The 27399-nt window shown below is 39.4% G+C and overlaps 4 protein-coding genes across 10 annotated transcripts; 3 read left to right on the top strand and 1 right to left on the bottom strand.

Moving 5' to 3' along the window:
- The first annotated feature begins 509 nt into the window (after positions 1 to 509).
- LOC135168085 (uncharacterized) lies at positions 510 to 5084 on the top strand. 2 transcript variants are annotated; one of them, XM_064131962.1, is made up of 5 exons: positions 510 to 1005; positions 2597 to 2854; positions 3015 to 3344; positions 3421 to 3616; positions 3720 to 5084. In XM_064131962.1, exons 1-5 carry the CDS (start codon positions 648 to 650, stop codon positions 4042 to 4044), a joined length of 1467 nt encoding a protein of 488 aa, XP_063988032.1. In that variant the 5' UTR covers positions 510 to 647; the 3' UTR covers positions 4045 to 5084. The 2 variants fall into 2 exon arrangements, with proteins under 2 accessions (XP_063988032.1, XP_063988033.1); XM_064131963.1 differs by having other exon boundaries at positions 3421 to 3648.
- Positions 4820 to 21229, bottom strand: LOC135168084 (protein tumorous imaginal discs, mitochondrial-like). Of its 4 annotated transcripts, none has more exons than XM_064131959.1 (6): positions 8645 to 8889; positions 7638 to 8110; positions 7214 to 7477; positions 5823 to 6267; positions 5471 to 5582; positions 5075 to 5310 (listed from the first exon to the last, which is right to left on the bottom strand). In XM_064131959.1, the coding sequence occupies exons 1-5, from the start codon at positions 8820 to 8822 to the stop codon at positions 5485 to 5487; spliced, it is 1458 nt and encodes a 485-aa protein (XP_063988029.1). In that variant the 5' UTR covers positions 8823 to 8889; the 3' UTR covers positions 5075 to 5310; positions 5471 to 5484. The 4 variants fall into 4 exon arrangements, with proteins under 4 accessions (XP_063988030.1, XP_063988027.1, XP_063988029.1 ...); XM_064131958.1 differs by having other exon boundaries at positions 5075 to 5272; positions 8645 to 8886; XM_064131960.1 differs by lacking the exons at positions 5471 to 5582; positions 8645 to 8889 and adding an exon at positions 21208 to 21229 and having other exon boundaries at positions 4820 to 5272.
- Positions 9261 to 14707, top strand: LOC135168079 (cyclin-G-associated kinase). The gene is made up of 4 exons (XM_064131950.1): positions 9261 to 9510; positions 10091 to 10152; positions 10258 to 13410; positions 14138 to 14707. Exons 1-4 carry the CDS (start codon positions 9387 to 9389, stop codon positions 14243 to 14245), a joined length of 3447 nt encoding a protein of 1148 aa, XP_063988020.1. The 5' UTR covers positions 9261 to 9386; the 3' UTR covers positions 14246 to 14707.
- On the top strand, positions 15230 to 27297 carry LOC135168078 (uncharacterized). Of its 3 annotated transcripts, none has more exons than XM_064131949.1 (9): positions 15230 to 15688; positions 16068 to 16608; positions 16971 to 17983; positions 19334 to 20201; positions 20723 to 21072; positions 21194 to 21563; positions 21636 to 21703; positions 22408 to 23305; positions 27167 to 27297. In XM_064131949.1, exons 2-8 carry the CDS (start codon positions 16159 to 16161, stop codon positions 23300 to 23302), a joined length of 4014 nt encoding a protein of 1337 aa, XP_063988019.1. In that variant the 5' UTR covers positions 15230 to 15688; positions 16068 to 16158; the 3' UTR covers positions 23303 to 23305; positions 27167 to 27297. The 3 variants fall into 3 exon arrangements, with proteins under 3 accessions (XP_063988019.1, XP_063988016.1, XP_063988018.1); XM_064131946.1 differs by having other exon boundaries at positions 21618 to 21703; XM_064131948.1 differs by having other exon boundaries at positions 15231 to 15688; positions 21633 to 21703.
- Positions 27298 to 27399: the final 102 nt, after the last annotated feature.

Raw genomic sequence — 27399 nt, 5'->3', positions numbered from 1 at the left:
ATCAACCCCGGGGATAGAAGTCACTCTCCCCTAAGTAGCGTAATTAATCAGTGTGAATTAAATCTGGCAGCTGCCAACGAGATTTAATAATAGATATCGAGCGATCAAAGATAAAAACTGAAGTATCTGAGAAACTACAACATGATTCAAATATTTCGGATCCAGTGATTAATTCTACATAGAATTGGTCGAAACAATTTCACAGCCTGGAGATTGATGGCGGCGGAATTCCTTCGGAGGAAGAAAATTCCACTTCATATTGGGGCGCAGGCGTTCTCGCCTGAACGCGCAAAAACCATGTGTACGTTTTTCATTTCTCATGTCTCAACCCATCGCTAGTTAAGTCTTCTTGGTTGAACCCTGAGGATTGCTGAGGTAAATCGTCGGAAGTTGGAAATCAGATTTAGCAGTGGAACGCCCCAAAAATTGAGCCCTTGATGAATACCTTCAAGCCGAAGAGAGTTACACCGTTTCACATAGATCTCATTTGATTCTTCCCACCCTCTTTGGTTAACAAAGAAATATGCCCAAGCCAATTTCAATTAACGAACAGCTGTTTAAATTCAATTGTTTATGTCTGCCGAAGTGAGGATGATGCTGTAAAAATAATAATAAAGCGCAACGGTGTTGCGTGTTACCTCACGGATATGGATGTGCCGGCATTTCCGTCACCCCCGTCGCCGCTTGATACCGCCTCAACCACCCAAACAGTCAGCCCCAGAGACGGCGAGTCAGTTGACGATAGTACAACAAGTAGAATACGTCATGTATCACCTGTTAAATCCAGTCGTACGTACACCAGTGGCATTGGTATCTCCAACATTAATATCCAAAGGAAACGCGCGCACAGACTCACGCGTCTTGGCAACTCGGTGCATCCGCGAGTCATCGCTAGAGAATCTGGGAGATACAATCGTAGTCGTGTTACTGAGCTCAGAGTGAGAATGACGGAGAGGCGAGAGGAGGATGATGAGGAGGACGATGCCGATGTTGTCTGTGCCACAGGTAATTTTCTACTTGCTATTTCTTGGCTTTTCATTATGCTTTTTGGCAGGAGCATTTACACGAGGATTCTCGCATGTTGCGCTTTTTCATGACATTTCAATTGTTGCAATTGTTACTATTTCTGGTGTATGGATATTTATTTTTACATCTTCGGGCTTATTTTCTTTTTGGGAAACTGTCACCAGAGGCTCTTGGCAGGGGATAATGTCTCAGAGTTTTCTAATTATAAGTTTAACAGTGAACAGATGTCAACATCTTCCGTGCTTTAACTCAGCTGAATGATAAAATGTAACGGAAAATCTCGATTTATGTCTAGATATTTTCTTGCAGCGAATCTTGTGAATTAAAAGATTTTCCTTTCAGTGGAACGTTTTTTTATGATACTATTTAAGTAATTAATTATTAATATTCCAACAACAGTTTTGTTACCATATCGAACAAACTCCGAAAAAGGGCTTACAAAATTTGGGGGTAATTAAAAAATAAAAATATCTCACTGTTGTTTGCGAATGACTAAATAACAGTTAGCAATTGTTTCAATTTTTATTTTCGCTTATTTAAAGTGTCATAAATTCACAACGAATCAAGATTTATTTTATTACACATTTCAAATGTTTTTCCATTGAAAATAAAAGTAATTTCTCGGGTAGTTTGTCGGACAAGTCATTCATTGGCTGCAATAAAACAAAAAAATAATTGCTTCCTTAGTACTAAAACATATTTATCTCATTGGAATACCTCACAATTGACTTGGCATTTCTTCTGATCCAATAATTCGCTAAACGATTCTGTATGCAAAGTTTCCAGTAAAATTAAACTGTGTTCTGCTCTGAAGAAATCGATAAACATTGTTCGCAACTTGACGATAGTTTTAAATTTAGATGTTATTTATATAGATCGATAATTATTGAGTGTCTATCTGTGATAAAACAAGGGATTCGATTTCATCGGGATTCTCGAACGATTGCGGTCAAAATCGATTCCCCTTTTTTCTTCTGCTTCGTATGGGTTTATTTGCAGTTTCAAGGACATGGTGATATTTATTCACGTGCCCTTTGTCTTTTCAACCGTCACGCTTTGAAATCAATAATGTTGGTCTGAAAAATATAGAGACATTAATGAAACTACGATGCATTTATGCTAGGGGCTTCCCATTAATTCATTAATAAATCCCTGAATGACAGTTTAGTTTAGTAATTTTTGCAGCAACTTCTCAGTAGTTTTTCTCTTTGTTCATTATTGAAAGGAACGTGTTGTTGGGATGATGAATTATCACTCATGCCGGAAGTGAGGCTCATTCAGCACGTGTACTCGGAGAATGGAGTAGTAGTGGATTCTCGCGAATATTTCCCAAGGAAAACTTTCTTATATCGCTACGATAATACTGAATCTCAAGGAGAATCTGTGGAGGTCAATAACTTAAAGTTTATCTGTCAGGGCGATGCAATTCTTGATGACGATTCATCGAATTGTTGCAACTTCATTTTAATCAATTGCGTAATTTCCCGAGGAGTACTAAGCTCTCAGAGGAAATGTCGAGTGACAAGGAAATTCATTAGAGTTCTAACGGAAGAGTGTTATTATCATTTAGGTATTCCGATGTCCTTCGACTCGGGAACCTTATCGAGGGAATTGTCCGTGCAGCTCGAGGTCGAGGGCAATCACAAAACACTGAAAGTTATTAAATCAACTGGAGTACAGACGCACCTCGGGGAGGGGCCCTATCGATTGAAGGTTTTCCCAGCTCTCAAGGATATTGTCGACGATGATGCCAGTGACAATCCTAAAACTTCATCAAGGCTGTGGAAACACCTAAGATTTTTGGGGAGACTTTCCCTCTGTCAATTTGGTAAATTTTCCGATTAAATGATACTTTACCAAATAGTGTGATTTAAACTTGAAATTATGGAGCGCAGGAGTTTTTTTTTCCAAGAAAACACCATAAATTATTGGTTTTCAAGCCATAAAATTCATTTCTGTGAATTTACTCTATAATATTTTCCCTCCAGGTCTTGCATGGCTATTAACCTTCTGGGCAGTGGCCGGTGCAGCGTCCTTCTACGCCACAGAAGGCCCTCGGGAGCGAGAGCAAGTTTACGAGTTAAAGGACATGCAGCGAGACTTAGCTGTTGGTTTAGCGACTGAATTACGACAATTACGGGCCGAAGAAGAGGAAATGGAGCCTCTTTGGGGGAATAAAGTCAAACAGTATGTAGCTAAGCATGAGAAACTTCTCCTGGCTGCTATTAGCTCCGGTTACGGTGAAGGTGGTGAAGGAGGACAACTATGGACATTCCCCGGATGCGTTTTATTTTCTATATCTCTTCTCACAACTCTCGGTAATTAGTCCTCGCGATTAAATATCCACAGGACCCTTTTAATTTCCAATTTCATTGATAAAAAAAATAATTGAAGGTTTTGGAGCTCCAGTACCACGCACCACACCAGGTAGAACTGTTGCCGTTGTCTTTGCCGCTATTGGAATTCCTGCGCATTTTCTCCTTATCCTCAATGTTGGATTGTTTCTGGCGATGAAACTCCAGAGTTTCGCTATTCGTAAGAAGTATGGAGAACACGAGGTCCAGAGCTCTGATAACTTAAAAGCACCCAGGTGGGTCAAGGTTGTTCCATTCTGTTGCATCGGTAAGTTCATCATCCCTGATTACGTGTTTTTGGACTTATATCCTTTACCACAATATCTGTTGTTTCAACAGGTGCTTACTACATCTTGGGGATAATTGCATTCGGAGTATCTCGATTCCGTCCAGTAGCAGCGAGCCTCCTCTTCCCCCTGGACTTCACAGCAGCTGGTGGTCTTGCAAACACGTCTGGTCTAGTGCGAATTTTGTACGCTCTCTATCTCGAGGGTGCAGTAACAATAGCAGCTGTTGCAGTAGCAGTTTTACGTGTCTCAGCCTCGGAGAGTCTCACCAATATTGGCTTGAAATATGGCCTACTGACCGAGGCGTAGTTCAGGGCAGAAATGGCAATCGAATACGATTACATATCCAGCGACCTTGGGGGATTATTCGACCCTAGAGATTCCCGTGATTGGGGTATTTTATTTGCATTCAATCGATTTATTCCGGTAAGTCATCTATAGATGAGCAATGAATACCTCTGGATCAAGACGAGGGGAATTGGCAGCTGTGATGAACACAGTTGAGACACCTTGTGTGTTGAAAAAACTTTGTTTTATGTTTCAATTAGCGGAAGAAGAATCAGCAGAAAATTTTCAAAAAAACTTTCCTTAGAGACTATTTTTGTCTGTTGAAACGTCAAATTTTCGTATTTCCTTTAGGAATGACTTACTTACGGGGCAATTCCACGTTTATGAAACTATCAATTTCACTTGATTACTAGCCGTTTCGTGGATCAACCGTAAAAATGGGATTTTTTAGTGGTATATAAGTGGTAGTTATGTTACAATAATAAAGAAAAACTCAATCGCTAGATGAATAGAGAACAATATTAATTTAGGCGCATGTGTTCGTAAATGAGCTGAAAACAACTTTCATTATTCATGAAAAATCGATCTAATGCACCTTCCATCATTCCCAAGTGCATGGGTAATGATAGTAGTTGGTGGTAGTCAATTATCCATCGAGTGGTAAACGATCGAAATATTAAAGCCAGAAACATGAAAGTTCACATGGAATGAATAATCAAGTAATGACAGATGAGCATTTTTCATTTTCTGTCATTAAAAAATCAGTTTAATATTCAATGATAGCAATTGGCTTTCCAATTGAATTTTTCTATTCACATTTGGCGTGAATCAATGCTAATCAACGGAATTGAATAGAAAACCAAATTTTAACTTACAAGAAAAATTTATTTTACACTTTTAACATTTGTAAGCGCTTAATTTTGCTATTCTCCATTATCAACTTATCCACAGAGGCCTATAGCTAATTCTTAAAACCCACGAGTCAGGAAAAAGTACATGAATAAACCTGCGGCAACGCCTGTAGATTCAACTGGGATAATTGTACAATTATAATTTTTTTTTCAATTAAAAGTTATCAAAGTTAATTATTTAGAATAAATCATGATATCTTCCCTTCCATTTTTATTTTCTCGTTACTCTTAGAGTCACCTTTTTTCGTTCCATCAGAGGAGCTCGTCCTTTTACTCTGGGGCACGTCCCCAGGGCCTTGTGGATGTAAAGACGATGGGTTTTCCTCGGAATTTTGAGGAATATCTTCCAGCGCTTGCCGTATCAACTTCAGTAAGTGTAAGGGTCCTTCGTAACATTGCTTTGTTCCTGAAATTCAATGTGAGATTTTGACGAAATTTCTTTCTCTTTTCGTCATATATTTAAAATATTATTGAAAAAATTATATTAAGAAAAAATTTTGAGAGATTTACGGTTCGAAATTTTAAACTTTTTAGGAGTTTCTCGTAATATTATATGCTCTGAAAATGAATGAATTATTATTATTCACTAACTAACAAAACTTACCGAATTAATTAATTCTACCCAAATATCGCCCTTTTGATTTTCCCCAGAAGACCATCATCAGTCTCCCTCTCTCCCTGTACCTCTTGTTTCGCTTGAGTACTACTCGAACGTCCTAAAAATGAAACTTCTATAATTTTTATAGACCAAAGTTTTGAACACAGAATACACCACGAAATTTTCAAGATTTTTATTAGAATAATCATGTCTTCTTTTCTAATTACACAAGTGAAAAGCCTCAAGCGACCAAGAGGTACATCAATCGACAATCACCGATGTTAGTCGTAAAATTCAATGAAATAAATTCACTTTTCGTTTAAGCGTTAGAATAGGTCTTTTTCTCTATCTATCTTACCATCAGTTTTATTCGTCACTCCATATACCGATCCTGGTGTGTCTTGTTCGAGCTCAGCATATGCCAGAAGTAATGCCTTTTGTTTCTCAGACAGCGTTGTGGGGATAGCGATTTTAATACTGACGTAGTGATCTCCATACCCTACTCCGTTCACTTTCTTCATTCCCTTGCCAGTCAGTCGGATTTTTGTGTGAGACGATGTACCTGGTTTGATTTGAATCGTATGATCTTCGTACACACCCTGGATTCTTATTGTACCACCTAGTGCTGCCTGGGCGAGGGATACGTCAGCGTCTGTGTGGACATCAGCTCCGTCTCTCTTGAAATAACGAGATTTCTCTACCCGGAATGTTACGAAGACCTCTTTGTTACCCACTGCCATACGAATCGTCTGACCATCTTCGACTCCTGCTGGCACTGGTACTATTACTTTTTTTCGTTGAACCTTAAATTAAATATTAATAACCATGAAAATTTTTCATCAATTTCCTTGAAAATTAACGTAAAAATTATTCACATATAATACCACAAGTGGTTCAAAATTATCGAATATTTCCCGATAGATTCGTTGCAAACAAATGAAGGAGTCAAGTTTTTCAGGCTAAAAAATCACGAGTGCGAAGCACGAGTGATTTTTCCTGAAAAACTTGACGACTTCATTTGTATGCAGGGAACCTAGAGGGAAATATTCTATAATTTTGAAGCTCGAGTGGTATTCAGGGGATTATTTTTCCTATCCAAATTTCGGCCAAGAGAATTGTGCCATGACATGAAAAGAGGTTTATTTGGTTAAGTGTCGTTTGTTTACCAAAATATTCAAAAAATTATCGCATGTAATACCACAAGAGCTCCGAAATTATCGGATATTTCCCGATAGGTTCGTTGCAAACAAATGAACGTGTCAAGTTTTCCAGTTTAAAAATCACGAGCGCGAAGCGCGAGTGATTTTTCTGGAAAACTTGACGAGCTTATTTGTTTGCAGGGAACCTTGAGGGAAATATCAGATAATTTCGAAGTTCGAGTGGTATTCGGGGGATTATTTTTTGCATCCAAATCTTGGCCGATAGAATTGCACCATGAGACATAATTTTCAACGAATTGCCATTTAATCTGTCAGATACAATTGAGGGTTACTTCAACATTTGTTTTTTTTTATATATATCAACATGCAAAATTTCCAGTGTAATTTTCAAGAATATCCGCTGAAATACCGTGTTGACTATACAAAATAACGTCGAATGGTGCAATCCTATTGGCCAAGATTTGGATGGGAAAAATAATCGCTGATATTCGAGGTAGGCTATACAAAATATCAACAAATGGTGCAATTCTATTGGCTGAAATTTGGGTGGGAAAAATAATCAATTATATTTGGAACGATTTTTACGTACATTCTGCCCTTTCCCTTCGCACTCTGCGCACGGATACTTGATATACATCCTGGTGCCGTGGCAAGCTCTGCAGGTTGATCTCATGACAAACGGCCCAGTACTAATAGTTTCCATGCCAGTACCATGACAAACATGACACCTCAAAGCCTTGGTGCCAAGCTCACACCTTGAACCGTTACATTTCTGGCACGTGTCTACAACATTGAGGTTAATTTCCTTGTTGACTCCTCTAGCAGCTTGTGAAAAAGTCAGATTCATGATTACCTGCAATGAAAAAAATAAAATACCGTTCATGAAACTTGGTCAATATCCACCAAAGTCCCCCAATAGTTAGTTTTCTTTCTAATTTTTTTTTTAAAGCTAAACCTTTAATTGAATGCCTCAAACAATTTTTCGAAATCACTTCCCATTCTCATGTTTTTACCTCTTGAGCACTGCCAAATCCATATTTAGAGTCAGCATAATCATCCTGATCATTAAAATGTGCTTTGAATCCATCTTCCCCAAAAATTTTCCGGAACAACTCCTCCGGATTAACACTAGCCCGGAAATTCCAATTATGGGAGTAAGCTTCGTCTTCACCTCTGGGAAATCCTTGGCCAGCATTTCCCCTCATTCCCATCTGCTCCGACGTCGCACCCCAAGTGTCGTACTCCTTCCTCTTGACATCATCACTGAGGACCTCGTAGGCCTCTGATACTTCTTGAAACTTTTTACTAGCATTCGGATCATTTTTATTAGTATCTGGATGATGTTTTTTGGCTAATTGGTAGTAGGCTTTCTTTATGTCCTTGGCCGAGCTGTTTTTTGAGACACCAAGGATTTCGTAGTAGTCTTTTCGAGCTGCTGGGAGGTGTGATGATACGTGGAAATTTTTCGTGAAAAATTTGTTCGAATCTGGAATTAAAGGATTGGTTCGTTGAGTTGAAAGGTGTATTAGAGATTTAATCATCGATAACTTGTCATCAGCTGAATAGCAATAAATATTGTTTTTTAATTTGGAAAGTATTTTTTTAGCCGTTGGATTTAATGAATCACAAGCTATGACCCTTGTTTTCCCTTAAATAATTCAACCAATTCATCCATTAATAACTCATAAATTATGCGTGGCACACAAGAGGAAATTGACCCTCTGGGACAAAACAGAGTTGTGATTACAATGAGAATATTTTTAAGAGGAACTCCCTCTCTAAAACCTTAATGTCGTATTCTCTGTCTTCTGGAGAGTTCGAGGGAGGTTAAGAATGTTCGGAATCATGAGGTAGACTTCAGGTGCTATGACAGTAGAGAAAGATGTTCTCTACAGCAACATCCACGAGACATGTCATGCACCCAACGACTCAATCACTTGTAAATATTGTGTTAAACCAGGGTAAAAGCTAATTGTGATGTAATAACAGGATAAAATCGTGCGGTTATACTATACATTACATTTTTCACTACTACACCGGGTCCAGGTATCGACACCTAGGGTAATTGTAGAAAATTTTCGTCGACAGTCGTTGCTTCTTGATAGCACTCCAGGCTGCAGTCTTCCCGTTTTACTAGCACTGATAATACGAATTCCCCGGGGTCGGAGAATAGCAACGATACCCTTGCCGCTCGCCATGTTGAGACGAAAGACACATGCACGTTGCTTCTCGACCCCTTTGATAACTTTTTGTTCGAGAGAACGTTGGCGTTAGGTTAAATCTCATGGAAATTAGCCTTCATTTACATGAATTTCTCGTAGTTTATTTAAATTAAAACATTTGAAATCTCAAAATAATTATTTTGCTTAAACGACTTTCTGAATTTTGATCTTTGAATTGTGCTCAATTTGATTTGAGATACAAATCAATTTTAAAGCAATCACAGGAACCCCTGAATAAGGAGGGAACGTCCACAAATATCTTGTAAAATACTACATCTTCTCTCCATTGGAGATACAAAAAAGAACCAAGCATTTTTCTTTTTATTTGATTGTATAATGAAAAATCGCCCTAAAAAAAGAAAAAATAGGGACAAGGTTTTCGTGACCCTCGGTACGGTCCTAAATGTCAATGTTCATGTCGTCACAGTTCCAATATGGACGGTCAGCATCGACAGCACGATTTTCTATCCTAAGATAGTGAACAAATCACGCAACTCCCCCGACTCATAATCACCCTGAAATTTAATTTATTAACTAATTATGTCGGATTATTTCAAATCTGCTTTTGGTTATCTGAATGGCAATGGCAGTACTAATGAATACGTGGGACAAGTGGTGGAGATCAACAATGTGAAATTACGAGTTAACAGATTAATTGCTGAGGGTGAGCTACTGTTAAATCCACCCACTTTTATCGAGAACCAATTGTTTTAGATTAAAGAATTTTCTGAATGAGTATGTAAAATATCTGTTTAGTGTTTTTATATAATTTTCTGGAAATTCTATATCGGGTGCTGGAAGTACTGCAGTTTCTGTTATTGCGCCAAGTATTTGTTGACGCATGTCAATAAAATATTTTCATATATTTGCTAATGATTATTTAAAGATGTTTTATTTGTGACATTTATCGATTTGTATCTGAAGAGTATTAGAGTTACATTATATTCATGATCCCTTGCATTTTTTATTTATTTTTAATTCTGAAGAAATGTCATTTTCAAATAATGTTTGTAAATTCATTTTTTTTTTGTCGGAATTCCTCCAATATCTGATGAACTAATTACAGATCCGGAAATTACACTTCATAATATGCGCACCCCTTATCAGCGAGAGTGATTAACAATTAATTTTCCAAGTTTTATAAAGCATCAATTGTTTTTGCAAGTGTTTCCAGTGAAAATTAACTTTCGTGGGTTGATACACTGTAACAGCTCAATTTCTAACGGTATAATTTTGTTTTCCAGGTGGCTGGGCACTCGTATATGCCGTCGAGGATCTAGCCACAGGCAAGGAGTATGCATTAAAGGTAAGTACAGAAGAAAGGCAATTATAGTACCACAAATTTTGATTGAATTAATTGCAAAAAACCAAATGATTATTTTTTTTCAATCTTTATTGTTAATCTTTCCAGAAATTGATTGCAGTTGACGAGGAAGCAAATAAAACTATAATCCAAGAAATCGAGACACTGAAGAGGCTCTCAGGTCATTCAAACATAATCCAGTACCTATGCGCCCAGCGCTTGGAACGAGAAGATAAGAAGTCATGTGAATATCTCTTAGTGACCGAGCTATGTCCCGGAGGTACCTTAGCTGATGTGCTGAGGTGCCTTACAACGCCTCCATCGCTCCCCCAGATCTGCAAAATAGCTTATCAAGCAACACGAGCAGTCCACCACATGCACAGTCAGCAGCCCCAACCAATAGTTCACTGGGACATAAAACTAGAGAATTTCCTACTTTCAGAGGAAGGAATACTAAAGCTCTGTGACTTTGGGAGTGCTTCCACGCAACAGATCCTCCCAGACCCTTCTTGGAGTGCCCAGAGACGTTCTACCCTCGAGGATCAAATGTCCAGGTACACAACTCCCATGTACAGATCCCCAGAAATGATGGACACGTGGAACAATGAACCAATAGGTCCCCCAGCTGATTGCTGGGCATTAGGATGTATTCTCTACTCGTTAGTGACACTGCGGCATCCCTTCCCGGAGGGTAATAAACTCGCCATTGTAAACGCCAAGTACTCACCACCACCCCCTAATCCTCGACTATCCTGTCTGCACGACTTAATCAGAGGGTGCCTGGAGGCATCGCCCATCACACGAATGACAACATCGAGCTTGTTGGAACGCCTAGCAGCTATTGCTGAATCAAATAATTTTGACCCCAGGGAACCAGCCAAGATCGAAGCACCTCCTCCCAGACCTAATAATCCACCTGTGCAAAATTCAACTCCGCCACCTAGACCATCACCACCAGTTGCACAGCAGCAAATACCTGCAGCACCTCCTCGACCTTCGCCAAACTATCAAACGAAAAGTCCACAGGTTCAGGCTGGCTCTGGACTCTTCAGCTCTCTTCGGGGTGGTGCTGGTAGCATCCTCAAGAATCTCAAGGACACCTCCAGCAAGGTAATGCATACAGTCCAGCAAAGTATGGCTCGTAACGAGCTCGACGCCAGTTATCTGACATCGAGGATCCTGGTGATGCCATATCCAGTCGATGGAATTGAGTCAGCTTATCGAGCGAATCACGTGGAAGACGTAAGGGCCTATCTTCAAAGTAGACATCCACCTCCAGCGAAAATTCAACTTTATAACCTATCCCGAGGACGACCCAATGTTACGCGGCTCCCTGGAAAGCACATTGACTGCAATTTCGCTTATGCCACACCTGATGCAAATGCTCCTCTACTATCCGCTCTCTATCAGATCTGTCAGGACATCTACAGATACCTCGACGCAGACTTCAATCACATTGTCGTCCTCTATTGCTCAGACGGTTGCAGAGCAAGTGCAACAGTTGCCTGCGCTCTATTACTGTACTCTGGAGTATTAGCAACTCCTGAGGAAGCTATCAATCTATTCACAACACGGAGATGTCAGCCTCCAATTCTTCAGCCCTCGGAGTTTAAGACTATTAATTACATGAGTATATTGCACTCTGGGGTGCATCCGCATACAAGGCCTCTAGCACTTAGATCTATTATTCTTCAACCGGTTCCATTGTTCACTAGGGCTAGGGATGGCTGCAGACCCTATGTTGAAATTTACAGCAACGGAGCTCTGGTTTACTCTACTAAACGCGCTGAGTACGATGAGATGAAACTTTTTGACATGATGGAGGGAAAGGCGTGTTTAATTCTTGGCGATGCCACAGTTAGGGGGGACGTTACCCTCGTTATTTTTCATGCTAGACAGCAATTGGGAAGGGTTATTGGGATTAAAATTGCTGCGTTGCATTTCCATACTGGGTATGTGCCTGCCAATGAATCCACTTTGGAGTTTGAAAGGAAAGACTTGGATGATACACCAGAGATTGGTGGGCAATTCAGGATAATACTGAATGTCATGATCGGAGAAGAGAGTACGAAAACCTCGAGGATTCCAGCTCCCTGGGAGGTAGAAGCCTCTCGAGTCGAAAATTTGACTCCTGACCCACTCTTCGCCTCGACTCTTGAGATGGAAGAAACCCTGGAGAACTTTAGAACAGTTTCTCAGCCTAAAAGAGCCCCAGAGAGGCCTCCTCCGCCTGTAGCCACTGCCCCAGTGCCTGAGGAGCCCCTCAATACTCCAGATCCTGATCTTCCAACAGAAGTGGAAGAACTCATTCAAAATTCAGTTATAGATTTCGAAGAGGCTGATCTCCTTAACCTGGGGACGTCCTCTGAACCAACCAACAACGTGAATGTAGTTAAGCCAAATCCAAATCTGGACATATTTTCAGGCCAAGCGCCTAGTGACATTTTCGGAGGATTTGCATCATTTTCACAGCCAGAAACAGAACAAATTTCCAATGACAGCAAGACCGATCTACTGTTTGGGAATCAGGGAACTGGCAATGATCTCTTATTCGGACAGAATAAACTCCAAAAATCATCGCCTGGTGATTTTCTGTTCGATCCATTGGGCTCCACAGGTGCCAATGATCTCGTGGGCAGCTGGGGTGGGACAAAAGGTACAACACTGAAGACCCCCGGTGAGGAACTACCTCGCAACTCCAGTGTTCCCAATTTCTCAGCTCAGAACAAAGATCCATTTGCTAATTTAGCTGGATCACTAGGTGCTGGACTGAATTCAAGTTGGAATGGCACACCACGTGACTCAAATACTCCACAATCGTCTAGTCCAGCTGCAACTGGTACTCCAGTACATTCTAGTCCACGTATGCACAATAAGACAAATCTCAATAATGAGGGGAATAGCGAATCTGTTTTTAATAGTAGTAAGACGACCGCTAAAAGTGGCGATGCTTTTGAGGATTTGCTGGGAAGTCAGGGTTACAATTTCTTCAGTTCGAGAAAAGCTGACAAGGACAGCCCCAAGACTATAAATCAGATGCGGAAAGTCGAGCAGGCGAAGACTATGGATCCTGACAGGATGAAAGTCAATGAGTGGACTGAGGGAAAGAAGGGTAATCTCAGGGTACTTTTGTGCTCCTTGCATACGGTACTTTGGCCGGAGGCTGACAGATGGCAGAAGTATGAAATGCATCAGCTGGTTTCTCCTGCTGATGTCAAGAAGGCGTATAGGAAGGCTTGTCTTGCTGTGCATCCTGATAAGGTAAATTAAATTCAGAACATTTTAGTGAGCAGCTTAGTGTCGAAAAATGATTTTATTGAGATTGTTCGTCCTCTCAGGGATTACAGCTGGGCTTATTCCATGTATTCTCGCTCACAATACTTAACTAATGCAGGAAAATATCATTAAAAGAGGGAATTAGCTTGGGAGGGAAAAATATTTACGCGCATTAAACTGTATTATGATACACGTTCTGTTTAACTAGAGATTTTTAATATTCTGGCGGATTATCAGAGGGATTTATTTAATTTTTTCAATACAACTCTCTTTTGAATTTTTACTGGTGCATGGGGAATGGTGAAATCCTGCGTCGAAGAAAAGCCAATGATCAGTGGATTTATATCTGTATCTCTCTAGATTGTTGCGAGAATTTTTTAAACCTATTTCGAAAAATCAACTCCATGAATAATAAATGACTCCGAAGGATTGTACGCATGAGTACATTAAAATCCCTCTCGAAATAACCAAGGAACCATGTCTATAGTTTGAAACAAAAAAATGTAGATTTTTCATATCCCATAAATAACTGGACCACAACGAATTCTTGTCCCATTTTTATATGAGGAATTTCCTCAACTGGAGAAAAGACATAAAATTCCAGGGAATGTCTCACGTGAAATTCATTTTCCGGAAATACCCTCTCCAGCACTGCCCCCAAACTTTATTCCACAGTATCAATAGAACTGATTAATTGAATTCTTTATTTCAGCAAGCTGGAACTGCCAATGAGAACATAGCAAAGCTCATCTTCATGGAACTGAATAACGCATGGAGTGCATTCGAGAGTGATGCGTCCCAGCAGAATCTTTTTAGTTAATTCTAGCAAAAACGTAATATTTAATTAAATAATTAACTGAGTTCCGCTGCTATTCCACTGTTCCTCAAATTAAAAAAAAAAAGATAAATAAAAAGAGAGGAAAACTTAATTTCACTGGCTCATATCGTGATAGAAATATTCAGTTCGATGTAAGACGCTAAGGGAAAGAAAAAAAATGTATATCCTCGAAGGAAATATAAAACTTTACCGCATTCCAGACAATGTTACTAATAGTGGATAGTTGTACTATCTGAATTGCTCTAATCAGGCATATTCCATTGGAAAAGTTCTTTCTCATTGAATGAATTTTGGATTTTTTGTTTGAAGAAAAAAATGAAAAAAGTAAGTTCAGATTCTCGACTCTTTTTCTTTAAAATTTATAAATGTATATAAATCATAAATGTATATGAAAAAAACCTCCCGAAAAATAAACATTATTTTCTGGTTGATCCACAGATCAAAGTCAAGTTTACGTTATTATCATCTTAGAATTATTCAAATGACCCTTTTCCTCCCTTCAATTCACCCCTCCCATCGTCAGCTAACCACGCCCCAATTGAGCTCTGTCCCATAATGTATCAAACTCAAACAACCGGAAGCAAGAGAATCCCGAAAGGGAAATAAAACACCCATTGAAAAATCACCAGTAAAAAAAGGCGAGTTTGAAAAAAAATCCTTCGATTTTATTGATCAAATCCCGATAAAAAGGATCGGGGTCACACCAAGGACGAGTGGAAATTTAACCCCACCCATGGAAAAAAATCTAATCTGTTTATCTTCTGTTCTAGTCTCCTCTCAATGATCCCTCAACCCCTCAAATAAGGGTGAATAAAAAAATATCTCGGGGACAGATTCTCAAGACACGTACAGCTGTCGGCCATTGTTTTCCGGCGGGAAAGGGGGAGAAATATCGTGACAAAGTTGTTGGTGATGGTCTCGAGATGTTATTTTCTCTTTTAACATAGTATATTCCCTTTCGGTAACTTGGCAAGTCTTCCCTCCCCTTGCCCCTATGACGGTCGTCTATCTATCTTCGGAAATACGCAAGCGTACAATCACAATTGTGTGTGTGTTGAAAGTTTAAACGTAACACTGGGGGTTGGTATTCGAGGATGGCTCGAGAGGAATTTTCTCAAAGGGAGGGGCTGCCCGAAAATGGCTGTCACGCACGGCTACAGTACGTCCGAATGAGGGCGAGTGTGACGCTCAATCCGTTGGATCCTATCGCCCCCTTAACAATTGGTCTTCCATCGGGAGAATAAATGATTGGGGATCATTGGGGCTGCTGATTAATCATGCTTATTCGGTGATCAATACGGTGGCTGAATTTTTTTTTTCAATCATTGTAAGCGGGTTTTGATCGATAGTTATTATGATAGTTGAGTGTGTGCGCGGATATTTTAAAACGATCCCAGCCAGACGAGATGATAATCGTACCAGAAGGTAATTGAAATATTTTCCAAGTGATTTGTCTGATCTATTGATACGTGGCTATGGGGGAGAGATATTGACGTATTTTTATTTTTGGATTAGTTTTAAGTATTTTGACCAGACGGGGTCAATTTGAGGTCAACAGTGGTTTTTTTTTGCATGTCAGACGTAGCGTCGTACGTCATCAAAACAGCGGGGGGTACTCTACGTCGGTGGGCGAGTTTTGAAAACAGTCGTCAACAAGGGATTCCAAGAAAAATTATGGAAATCTGATAATTGAAACCACTTCATCCGGAGCAAACTTGTTTACATGGCTCATCTGCATGTTTTGAGTGGTTTAATGCGATTTTTTTTTTTGTCGAAAACGTGTCATCATCTCTTTGTATTACAGATTAATGCGGGATGTAGTGATAAACTGGTGAAGAGTATAATAACGCATTAAAAAAAAATAATAATAAGCGGGCGGAGGGAGTGCTGAGAAGATGCGTGGTGATAGGCTGTGGTTATTTCTCCTCCTGATATCAATCAATGGAAAATCATCGGTATCATCGGCATTAAATAATAAGACTGAGCGTGCAACTAAGAATCGTTCGAGAGGCCAGTCACCATGGCGTTTAGTTATATGCTTATCACACTCTCAATCACCATCGAGGAACGATGTACAAAGAGCATGGGAGGCTGCGAGAATAGAATCATCGCAGAGCGAATTAGAAGTCTCTTACATTGAGGGAAGAATGACACCAATGACCGATTCAATGTCCTATCCACTTGCACTTGTTAATAAATTTTGTACTGATATTGAGAATGGTAAAACTGTACTCAGTATTGTTATTGGGGGTGGATCGGCATCGAGATTTCTCATTACTGCTGCAGACTCTATCAATTTACCAGCGCTGTGGTTACCGATGACTCATAGGGATTTTTTGAGACAGGTTTGTGGACTGACAGTTATCTTACTTAAAATTTTCTTATTAAGGAGACTTTTCTCTCGATGAAGTTTATGAATTTCGAGGAATAAGAGTTGTTTCTTAGAGAGTCCACTAAAATTTTCTCAATTTTTCTCTTGCTTTGGTCATTAACATTTTCATTTGCATTTATTGAACCATAATGATCACAGAGATCCCTCAACTCCTGCCTCTGTCATCCCCCATTGTCCCGAAAAAGAATGAATCCTGGCCATTTGAAACTGAAAATCTCGCTTCTCCGTACGTTTCCAACCCACATAAAATCATCAACATCGTCAACCCATTGGTCCCCGCGATAAAGCCCAATAAAAATGAAAAAATCATTCCAGGGAAAACGTGGCACATACGAAACACGAGTGGGCACGAGCTCGGAAGAAGCGGGTGCAGCAGCTGCTGCACTCATGCACAAAGCAAATTGGCATGCATTCATCCTTTTAATTGATACAACACTCCTACCAATGCATCACTTACTCCACAAAAACCGTCATATATTGACACCACGTACTGTTGTACATCTACCAGCGACTGATACGAGTCTCAAGATAAGACTGAGAAAAATATCGGAGGAGAGTGGTACTGGTACTGTACTCGTTATGGCATGCGATCTCAATAATGCAAGGAGAATTCTATCGGTAGCGAGTAAATATCACATGCTCAATGGTAGATTCCTGTGGCTGTGGCTGGATCTGAAAGCTGAATTGAGACCCAATGAACCAAGTCTGCTGAGCTCCCACATTATTCACAACTCACTGGCTGCAATGGGAAAGGGTGAAGCCGTTGTACCGATTGAGAATATCGTGCGGCATGGGAATTTAGTACTCGATGACGAGGCGCATACGCCCTCATTGTCAAATTTGCCAAGTGATATGCAGCGGCTGCAAGAGTACAGTTGGAAAAATCAGAAGATCGTGAGGAAACGTGAGGACAGGGGATTTTCCTTTGACGATGACGATGAGCCGAGATTAAGCGATAGAAATCTCAATTCCAAGACATTCATGCCAGTGGGGATGCTTGCACTCAGACCATCCAGCATTAAAATGTCCGGGAATGACGCTATTCTGGCAAGAATGCTAAGGGAAACGTCGCAGGCCCTTGACAATACGTTTCTTGAATTGACGATGTTGAATAAATTAAGGGAGGCGCAAGTCAAAGAGTACTTCATACCGACGTGCTTCTTGGAGGGCAGGGGAAGGGGACCTATACCGGAGATCAAGAGGAATGTCTCCAGGACACTCACGAGGAGGCTCAGAGATGCCATGAGGCAGGTCTCCCATGATAAGGCCGAATTTCAATTGCTGAATCTTCAGGCTGTCCAATTTCCTGGGAATAAAACACAGTTGAGGTAATTTTTTGGAATTTCTTTGGGGGAGTTTGGTGATGTTTGAATCAATGTGAAGAAAAGTTAGTAGAAGGTACAGAAGTTTTTAATTTGAGGAGAAAGGGGAATGGGAGTACCTCTGTGGACAAACCAAAGGTCCAGTGAGAACTTGACGCATTCAGAGGGAGGTCTGTTGAAATTCTAGTTATTTTTGCTGGGGAGAACTCTGTGACGTAAATTTAGCGATATAAAATTTTCACACATTTTTTTCGGTTAATATAAATTCTAAAAAATTTAGTCAACTTCCATTGACAACTTTATTATTTTTTCATTAAAAATTGAGTAAAAGTTACTTGGAAATGCTATCTCTAGAATTCATTAGACCATAACAGTATTCCACTAGAACTCTGCATTTCTAAAATTGTTTTTTTTTAATGCGTTAAAAAGTGTAATAGTCTTCAATTTTCCAAGGAAGAGAAAAAAATTGCCTCTTGCACTTCGTGTCTAGAGAACTTTCTGTTTTAATGGTCAATCTAAACGGAAATGGAATCCATGGATTTTATCTGACAATGAAATCGAGAATAATAGACATCGGAAAATGATAGGAAATAGGAAAATGATAAAAGATAATTGGGGAGAAATCGCGTTGGATGTTGTATACCTGAGGACACGCTCGGTTCACTGGGTTTGTTGCCCCCGTTAGGGGTTAATTAGTGCAGAACTTGAAGATCACATTTATTTTGGTAGATAAACGGCCGCTATCTTGACATTACCCACCGTGGAGACGCCTTAATTATTTTGTTCTGCATAAGATGCCATTTTTTTCATCGTTCAATTTATTTAATGAAATCATTCCATTTATTTTTGCATTTACGATTTCAATATTGAAATTGGTTTGGAAAGTTTACATGCATATTAATTTAATGGGAATAATCCCACGTGCACGTGTTGGGAATTGCAGTGGTGATAAAAAATCCCAAGAAACTTATTAGTTTTCCTGCAATGGTTCGAAACTTCATTTGATTTACTCGGTCTCCGTGGTCATGAACAGGGAAAATCAATTGCATCACCAATTCTAGGGTTGTAATGATTTAAAAACTCAGCGGGAATAATTTACCCAGGTCGGCGGTTCAACAACGGCGATAAAAACTTTACGCGAAATTGAAATATTCGGAATTCTCTCATAAAATCACCGAAAGAAATTTTTAATGCAATTAATTTCAATTTTCGGAAAAACACTGAAAAAAACAAATAACGATGAAATGACAGCAATCAGAGAAATGTATTCCTCACAATCCCTAGACGCCCATGATGCCTTCAAGCTAATGAAAAAAAAAAAAAAAAACCTGAGTCGAAATGTTCTCATCTCCCCAGATGGACGAAAGTGGGAACAATTCGAGGTGGTAAAGAGGTACGTCTCGACACAATAACCTGGCCAGGGGGTGGCATAGTGCCCGCCTACCTCGAACAAGGTGGTGAGCAAATAGGAATGCCTGTCTACAAAATAGTAACAGCCTTGGCACCCCCATTCACGATGATAACAAATCTTCAAGACGGTTTATGCCTCCGTGGATTGGTCTGCAGAAAAGGCGATGTGCAAAAGTGTTGCTACGGTTTCTCAATGGACTTACTCTCCCTTGTGGCGCGTGAACTGAGCTTTCGTTTTGACCTTTACATAGCACAAGATGGTTTATTCGGGAAGAGAAATGGTAGAAATGGCACGTGGAATGGAATTGTGGGTGAATTACTCCACGCTAAAGCTCAATTGGCATTTGCACCGCTGAGTGTATCAGCAATAAGGGCTGAAGTCATTGATTATACGACACCATATTTTTTTAGTGGTGTCAGTTTTTTAGCCTCACCAAAATTAAATGAAGAGATACCACTCCTAATGTTTTTACATCCATTCAGCACTGGTTTGTGGTTGACTATATTTATTTCACTGAATATTACGGCCATGGCTGTTGCCATATACGAATGGTTCAGTCCATTTGGACTTAATCCATGGGGGAGACAGAGGAGCAAAAATTTTTCCATAGCCTCAGCACTGTGGGTTATGTGGGGCTTACTCTGTGGACATTTGGTCGCTTTTAAGGCACCCAAATCGTGGCCTAATAAATTTCTCATCAACATTTGGGGGGGGTTCTCCGTTATCTTTGTTGCTTCCTACACTGCTAATATCGCTGCCCTCATCGCTGGATTCTTCTTTCATCCGTCTGTCAGAAATTATCACGATAGAAGTGTAAGTAGTTTAAAGTTCAATAGAAGATTTGACACTTAGTGGCGCAGGGCAATAAAGGCAACAGCATTTTCATAAAATACGTGCCAGTCACAGCATGAAAAAACATTGTCAGGGATCAATGTCAAATTGACGGGTTTGTGATTTTTTTTATGGTGCAAGAATTTTATATCCAAAACCCTATTTCATTTTTAATAGGCAAAATCTATTCAATTCCTCAGCATCAATGTATCTACACTCGTAATTAAAAGTTTATTGCCCTGCCTCCAAAGCTTGTACTAGTTTTGAAAGATAATCCCATGTCTGAAGATAATCCCATTCTTTCTTTTAAGTTGCTGTTCTTATGAAATCGTTCAACAAATTGATTTTAAAAAAATGTGCCTACATTTCCACTGTCAATTGACCTGTAATTAAAATTTTATTCGACCCCCACAAAAGTTAATGTCCCGATCTCATTTAATTGTAAAAGCTTGGGCAGAAACTTTCGTTATCAGAGAACCTAAGTAGCAAGACTTTTCCCACAGTTACTGTCGCAAAAAGTTGGAGCACCACGTGCCTCAGTTGCTGAGTATTACGTGCAACGTGCTAATCACCAATTATGGACCCACATGTTACGTTTTTCCTTGTCTGATGTTGCGGAAGGGGTGGAGAGATTGCGAAATGGTAGCCTGGACATACTTATTGCTGATACACCGATTTTGGATTATTATCGAGCCACTGACAATGGTTGCACACTGCAGAAAATTGGTGATACAATGAATGAGGATACTTATGCTGTCGCCTTAACCAAGGGACATCCCCTCAAAGAGAGCATTTCTAAGGTTATTGCCAATTATTCTAGCAATGGGATGCTTGATGTATTGCGCGATAAATGGTAAGTACTATGTTTCTAGACATTTGGTTGTAGGATTGATGCTTTTCTTTTGCAAAGGGATATCCTGCGAAATAGATTGTGAGACCATTTTTTTTTTCGTTCAACCAAAATTATTGAATAGGTATGGAGGCTTACCGTGCATTCGTGGTCACGAAGGAATGAAACCGGGCCTCGACGTGGCTGGTATGCAACCCCATCCTCTCGGAGTTCGCTCAGTAGCTGGTGTCTTCTGTCTACTTGGAGTGGGTATAATCCTTGGTGCTATAATTCTAGCCGGAGAACATCTCTTCTACAAATACACTTTACCCCGCCTACGTCACTGTCCCAAAACCTCAATGTGGAGAAGTCGAAATGTCATGTTCTTCTCCCAAAAACTCTACAGATTCATCAACTGCGTTGACCTAGTATCCCCCCATCATGCAGCCAAAGAGCTCATGCATACTGTCAGACAGGGACAAATTGCGTCATTGTTCCAGAAAAGTGTTAAAAGGGTAGGTATTGAGTGAGTCATCGTGAACGAGGTACTATAGCTATTCAACTACAAGGATTCAATGTTTCAGAAGGAGCACGAACAGAGAAGACGGCGAAAAAGCAAGGCACAATTTTTTGAGATGATTCAGGAGATTAGGAGGTGAGAATTTTCAAATTATATTTTTTTTTCTACTGTCAAAATCAAAATTTTACGAAGTAAAACTCAACCGTCAAATCGTTGATGGAGCGTAAAACACGATTTCATCAAAGAATTGCCGAATGAAAATGCTATACAACTCGCCAAAGGGAATAACTTTCTTCACCGGAATTTATTTTTAACACATTCTCTTTGACACGAGGCTTCCACAGGCAGACTAATTGCATACGCTAGAGCTAGCCACACTGGGAAGAAATAGTGGAAAAAGAAACATTGGAGAATTTACTGTTTATTCCGCATGCAAGAGGCCTTACCGAATCCATACAACTGTATTTATATTTCACTTGGCAGCAATCTAACTTCTGGAATTTCGGTATTTTCCAAGTATTTCAGAGAAACTTATGCAATTTTACTTTTGTTTGGCGATTTTTCATTCCGGCTGATGCCCATGTTTGTTGAAATGAATTTCTTTAAAATCAAATACAATTCTGGAGAGAACTCTATTTCAACTGCACCAAAGAATGTCAAATTGCACACGAAAACTTTATATTCATCCAAACCGTCAAGTTTAAATTATTAAAAACTTGACAAATAATCATTTGATTTATCCTCGTCCATTAATGTCAGAAAGAGGCCGTCTTTCCCACTCAATAAACTCCCCGCAAAAACTTGAAATTACCTCTGAGGCGTCCTCCCTCTACTTCCAGAGTCCAGCAAGAAGAAAAAGAAGAATCAAGCAAGAAAGAATCTCAAAAGAAGGACGATAAATCGTCGAAGGATCGTGCCCGTTCGCGTTCGAAAAGTCCCCTAATGCCGCGTTCTCCGAAGCGCGAGAAGAGCCGTAGTTCAACGAATTTATCAGGCTCTCGGCACGGTCTGTCGCCAGTGTCTCTGGACACCCCAATGAAGCCCCGGGAGTTCACCCTCTCGAGTACGAATCTCCGGGCGCGGAGCCCGCTAGAAACCGTGGGCCGTCGATTGAGTCACGGGGACGGGGGTTCACCCCCACCCCGGTTGAGCACCGCTAACTTCGGCGGTAGTGCAACACTGCGACCGTCGGCACCGGTCAAATCGGACTCTGTGAGCGGTGGTATACCAACCCCCCGTTATTCTCGAAGTCCAGCAAAGCGGGGCCAATCCTTTCCGGTATTTGCTACTCTGAGACCACCGCCTCCACCCCCGACATCGGTGCACCCCTCTCAAGTCTCAAGAAGTCCCCACCTGTCACCAAACAACGAATTGGGGGCTGCAATTGGTAGAAAATTGTCGCGCGAGTGGGGCTCGGGGAGTTTGGAGCTAAGTAAATCATCAGAGGCCATCGGTACAATGTCCACGTTCAGTTCTTATCAGGAGAGCTCACTCACCGTCGACAGACCCCGTAAAAAAAGCGAGGAGGAGATCGTGGCTAAGAGACCGGTGAGACGTGCCCGTAGCCACGAGAATCGTGATATCACTAAAACCATAGACGCCCCCTCTCCCCGAATGGCACAGCCCTCGGTCGGTGGCAAATCCGTCAGCGAAAGAACGAAAAAACAACTCGAATCGGAACTGAAAGCCATTCTCACAGCGAGACAACATCATCGGGATCTCCATCCACCGTGATTGGTAAGCCATCGGTATTAATTAAGATATTGGGAATTTCTGATACGGGGGAGGAAAGACATTAACGTATATTCGCCTCTGAGGGGCTTTCATTGATTTTTAAGTAGTTAAAATTCATAGGTCAATTTGTAGGCGAGTTGGAACGATGATTGTGGGAGGGGGGTTGATGAGGGGGATCATGATAATGTAGACATCAGCCTTGTAATGTTTAAAATCATTGTCACTACGACATACTTAATCGATGCGTCGAGGATCAACGTCTGCACGTTGATACGTTGTTAAATACATTGATAATTATAGGATTCTATTCCAATGAGAGATTTAATGGTGAACATAAGTGCTGTGGGATTTTTCAGTTACATGAAATTAGGGGATATGGTTCAACATTTATCAAATGGATGACGTAGAACTTAATGGGATTTAATTAATATTTTTCTTGTTGGAAATTATATGATGATGATGATATCTACATTAAACTGTCTGCCAGTGGGTGAGTCCCGTTTTTTAAATTATTGATACGTTTGAAGGGATGTGCCAAATTTATCGGGATTATTTGGAATTTTCGGGGATCACTGTCATCACGGTGTAGTTTATTTAGGTATATGAAGAGAGAGAGAGAGAGAGAGAGGGGGGGGGGATTTTGGATCATCGTCGGGCCATTCACTGCCATCGTCGTAATTTTAAATTTCGATTTTTAATGGGTACATTAAGGGGAAGTTTTAATGTCTGTGGGGGACTTGCACCCATGGCTTACAGCGTAGAATGACCACTTATTAAGTAATACGTGTATTATTCCGACATTCCTGCGCCTATTGAGGAAATTTATTGAGGGGTATTTGTGGAAGATAATCGAAGTGATTTTTTTTGCTAAAAGATTTCGAGGATTAGTGAAGGTAAAATCTTTAGACTGAACAACTTTGTGTGCTGGGAATTGTACGAAATTAGGTTGGAATTGAAGAGGATGATTTGTTGTTAGTTCAATTTCAATTTTAAATTCTCAATGAAGGAAAATGTCAAGAAAATGATCTCATTTCATCCCTAAAAAGATAATTAATAACCTTCTAGACTGTTAGCTGATGAATGTGTGGGACTAAAATTAAAAAAAAAAACAATTATTTGAAAGAAATAATATATGATAATTGATAAGCGAGGCCTTAGCAGTAGTCGTATCCGCCCAAAATCTTTTAATTAGAAAACAAAAATCTAAAGATATATTTATCGTTATTCGATATAACTTCACCGATTTAGTAGTTGTTTAGGCGAATGAATGGCATTATTTCAGTTTTATGGGAAATAATGTAACGATGTAATTGATCACCTCGACTATTTGAATTCTTGAAAGTCTCTTATCGAAGTAGATTTTGGTGCACACGTTAGACACTTACTAATTGTAACACTTGGTTCCTCGCGTAGTTTAAACGACAAATAAATCAATTAGTCTATTTTTCCGTAGAGACTCGCAACGAAATATTGGGAAATTCATTTTCCAAGAGATAAATCAGCTTCACGCACACGTCTTCTCAAGTAGTCTCGCATAGTTGATATTTATTTTTTATGAGAGTCAGGGAAGAAGAAATTTATCGAGACTTCTGTCATCCGATGATTTTACGTTTGGCTGTACTATATAGAGTAATGAACCGTTCAATCATGTGCATGTCGCACAAACAATAAATAACAGAATCATAGACTTGCATCGTTGTCTGTGAATAAGAAATCTATCTAATGAAAAAACGTTTTAACGAATCTCTCGCGTGTTTAGTCCTCAAAAGAGAACCTATAAGTATTAATAGAAGAGATAAATAGAAACAAATTCTTCTTGTAGATCAGGGACAGGAACATGAAGTTGTAGAGTAAAATGAAATTTTAATGAAATTGAAATATCGATGAATTGATGAGTGATCAAAATACAAATTCATAGGGGGCCACAGTCTAGTGTCTACCCGAGCCTAAAGAAAAAAAAATCAAATATAGACTTATGTAAATGAAAAATACGATGAAAATGAATAACAAAAAAAAAATAATAAGAAAGATTTTAGATTCTATTTCTCAAATGGGAGTGATCAATCTGTGATTTGATCAGGTGGCTGTCTCACGTTCCCTAGATGAACCTAATTATAAATACAATGTAGTGATGAATCTGTCCTCTTCCAAAGTTGATTATCCACCAGCGGATAGCTCTCTTCTCGAGGAAATCATAAATTCAGTATTAATTTGTACATAGTGGCATTCTAATGACGAAAAAATATGTATTATATGCACAAGCAGTCCGAGTACATTTACAATCGTGGAGCGGTACACAAGCTCTAACGAATCAAAGATCGATCACCCACAAATATCTTTTGTGCGCCAACAAGAACCTGGTTACGAGGTTTTCATCCGGACATTTCAGAAATTTTTATCAATGGGACGCTATCTGATACATTGGTATGACATAATTGTCACATCTTCGAGTCCTCATTGAAGAACAAAAATAAAAATTATGAAAGATTGTTGTTAAAACACCAAAGTCAGGATTTAAAAAATTGGTAAGGGAATAAATGTCGACGGCCTAGCGGATTTATTGGAATCGATTGAAATTTTTTATGATGCTTGTCATCCTCGCGCTTCAAAAATAACCATTCATTCGCACGTCACACGGTGGGTAAAATTGGATAAAATTGTAAACGAATAAAAAATGTTTACGTGTACGACAATTATTGTGCCAGCAGTAAAAATTCTCGTGAAAAAATTCTCATGAAAAAAATCGATCACGAACAATTATTCACGTTCAAATCACATTTGTCCAATTTTTTTTCCGCGTAATAGTTCAATAAAAGTTCATCGGAGTGAAAAGTAAAAAATATCTCCGTGATGAATAGAATAAAAGCAATCGCTTTGTTACTCTCTTAGTTATACTTAAATTAACTGCAGTTAGAAATTTCAACAGTAAATAGAGAAAGAAAATAATCATTTATTAATCACAATAAGATATTAATTCTACTCTACGAAGCACTGCCACAATTCGATCTAGTTAAATTGCTTTCAATGAATACCTGCCGCTTAGTTTAAATACTTCATTATTTGATAAGTTAATTCAAATAAAAAAATCCAAATGAAGCATCGGCTAGTGCGTGGATACAGAACACATGTGCCCGACTTTACGAAAAAGTTTTTAAACTTAAATGTAATTAATTGTATAAGTAATTTTAATGAAAAAAAAAAACAATAAATTTTAATAATTTCTGTTCGAAGAAATACACGTATTTTTCACGTTGTGATGAGCATCCAAAAAATTAATTCAATGGGGGAAGACATTAGACTAGGTAGAAATACCGAAATAAAAAATATTACGCTTTCGAATCTAATTTTTCCTTAAATTTTCATATTTTTCGTTTGATCAATTCGTATGAATGAATTAATGAATGAATGAATGAATGAATGAACGCAAATCAAGTCGCTAATGTTCGAATAATACATTCAGTCGTGGAATGATGAGAGGACCAGTCGAGGAACGAAGATTCATGAGGGAAATTGAAATAATGAAAATGATAATAAAACATAAATGCCACTGAGATCCGCTGCCATCGTAACTTGTTGGCGTACGATACTTTAGGATAGGTTGCTTGAAACCTACCTCGTCTACTCTTGTTACGCCTACTACCAAAAACTACACTGTTATTGTTGATAAAAAAAAAACAACTCCGTAATTGATAAGAAATAAATATATTGTCTGAAATGTCTGAAGTTTGACCGTTAATTAAAAGAGAGAGAGAGAGAGAGAGAGAAAAGAGGTGAGATTCGTTTTAAACTTTATTGTGATCATGTACTAATCCATTTTTCAATCCTGTCGTTAAATTTAATTGTGAATTTTTCGTTCCTTTACAGATTCCTTCTTTTATGTTGGACGATAACTGTTGATTATCTTGAAATTTTTTTGGATGATTCCCAAACACAACTGACATTATCTCTCCAGATTCCTTATCACAAGTGTCCGAACAACATCGCCTCCCACTCATTAAAAAAAAAACGCCTCGTCACGGACTATCCGCAGATGAATGATTGTGCAAATGCCCGCAGAACCTTTCCGCATTCTGTAGTGATGGGAAATCCACATCCTA

The sequence above is a fragment of the Diachasmimorpha longicaudata genome, chromosome 12 (genome assembly GCF_034640455.1).
Source record: "Diachasmimorpha longicaudata isolate KC_UGA_2023 chromosome 12, iyDiaLong2, whole genome shotgun sequence".
Classification (NCBI taxonomy): Eukaryota; Metazoa; Arthropoda; class Insecta; order Hymenoptera; family Braconidae; genus Diachasmimorpha; species Diachasmimorpha longicaudata.
The sequence above is the reverse complement of the archived record's forward strand: the minus strand, read 5'-3'. Positions and strand labels throughout refer to the sequence as shown.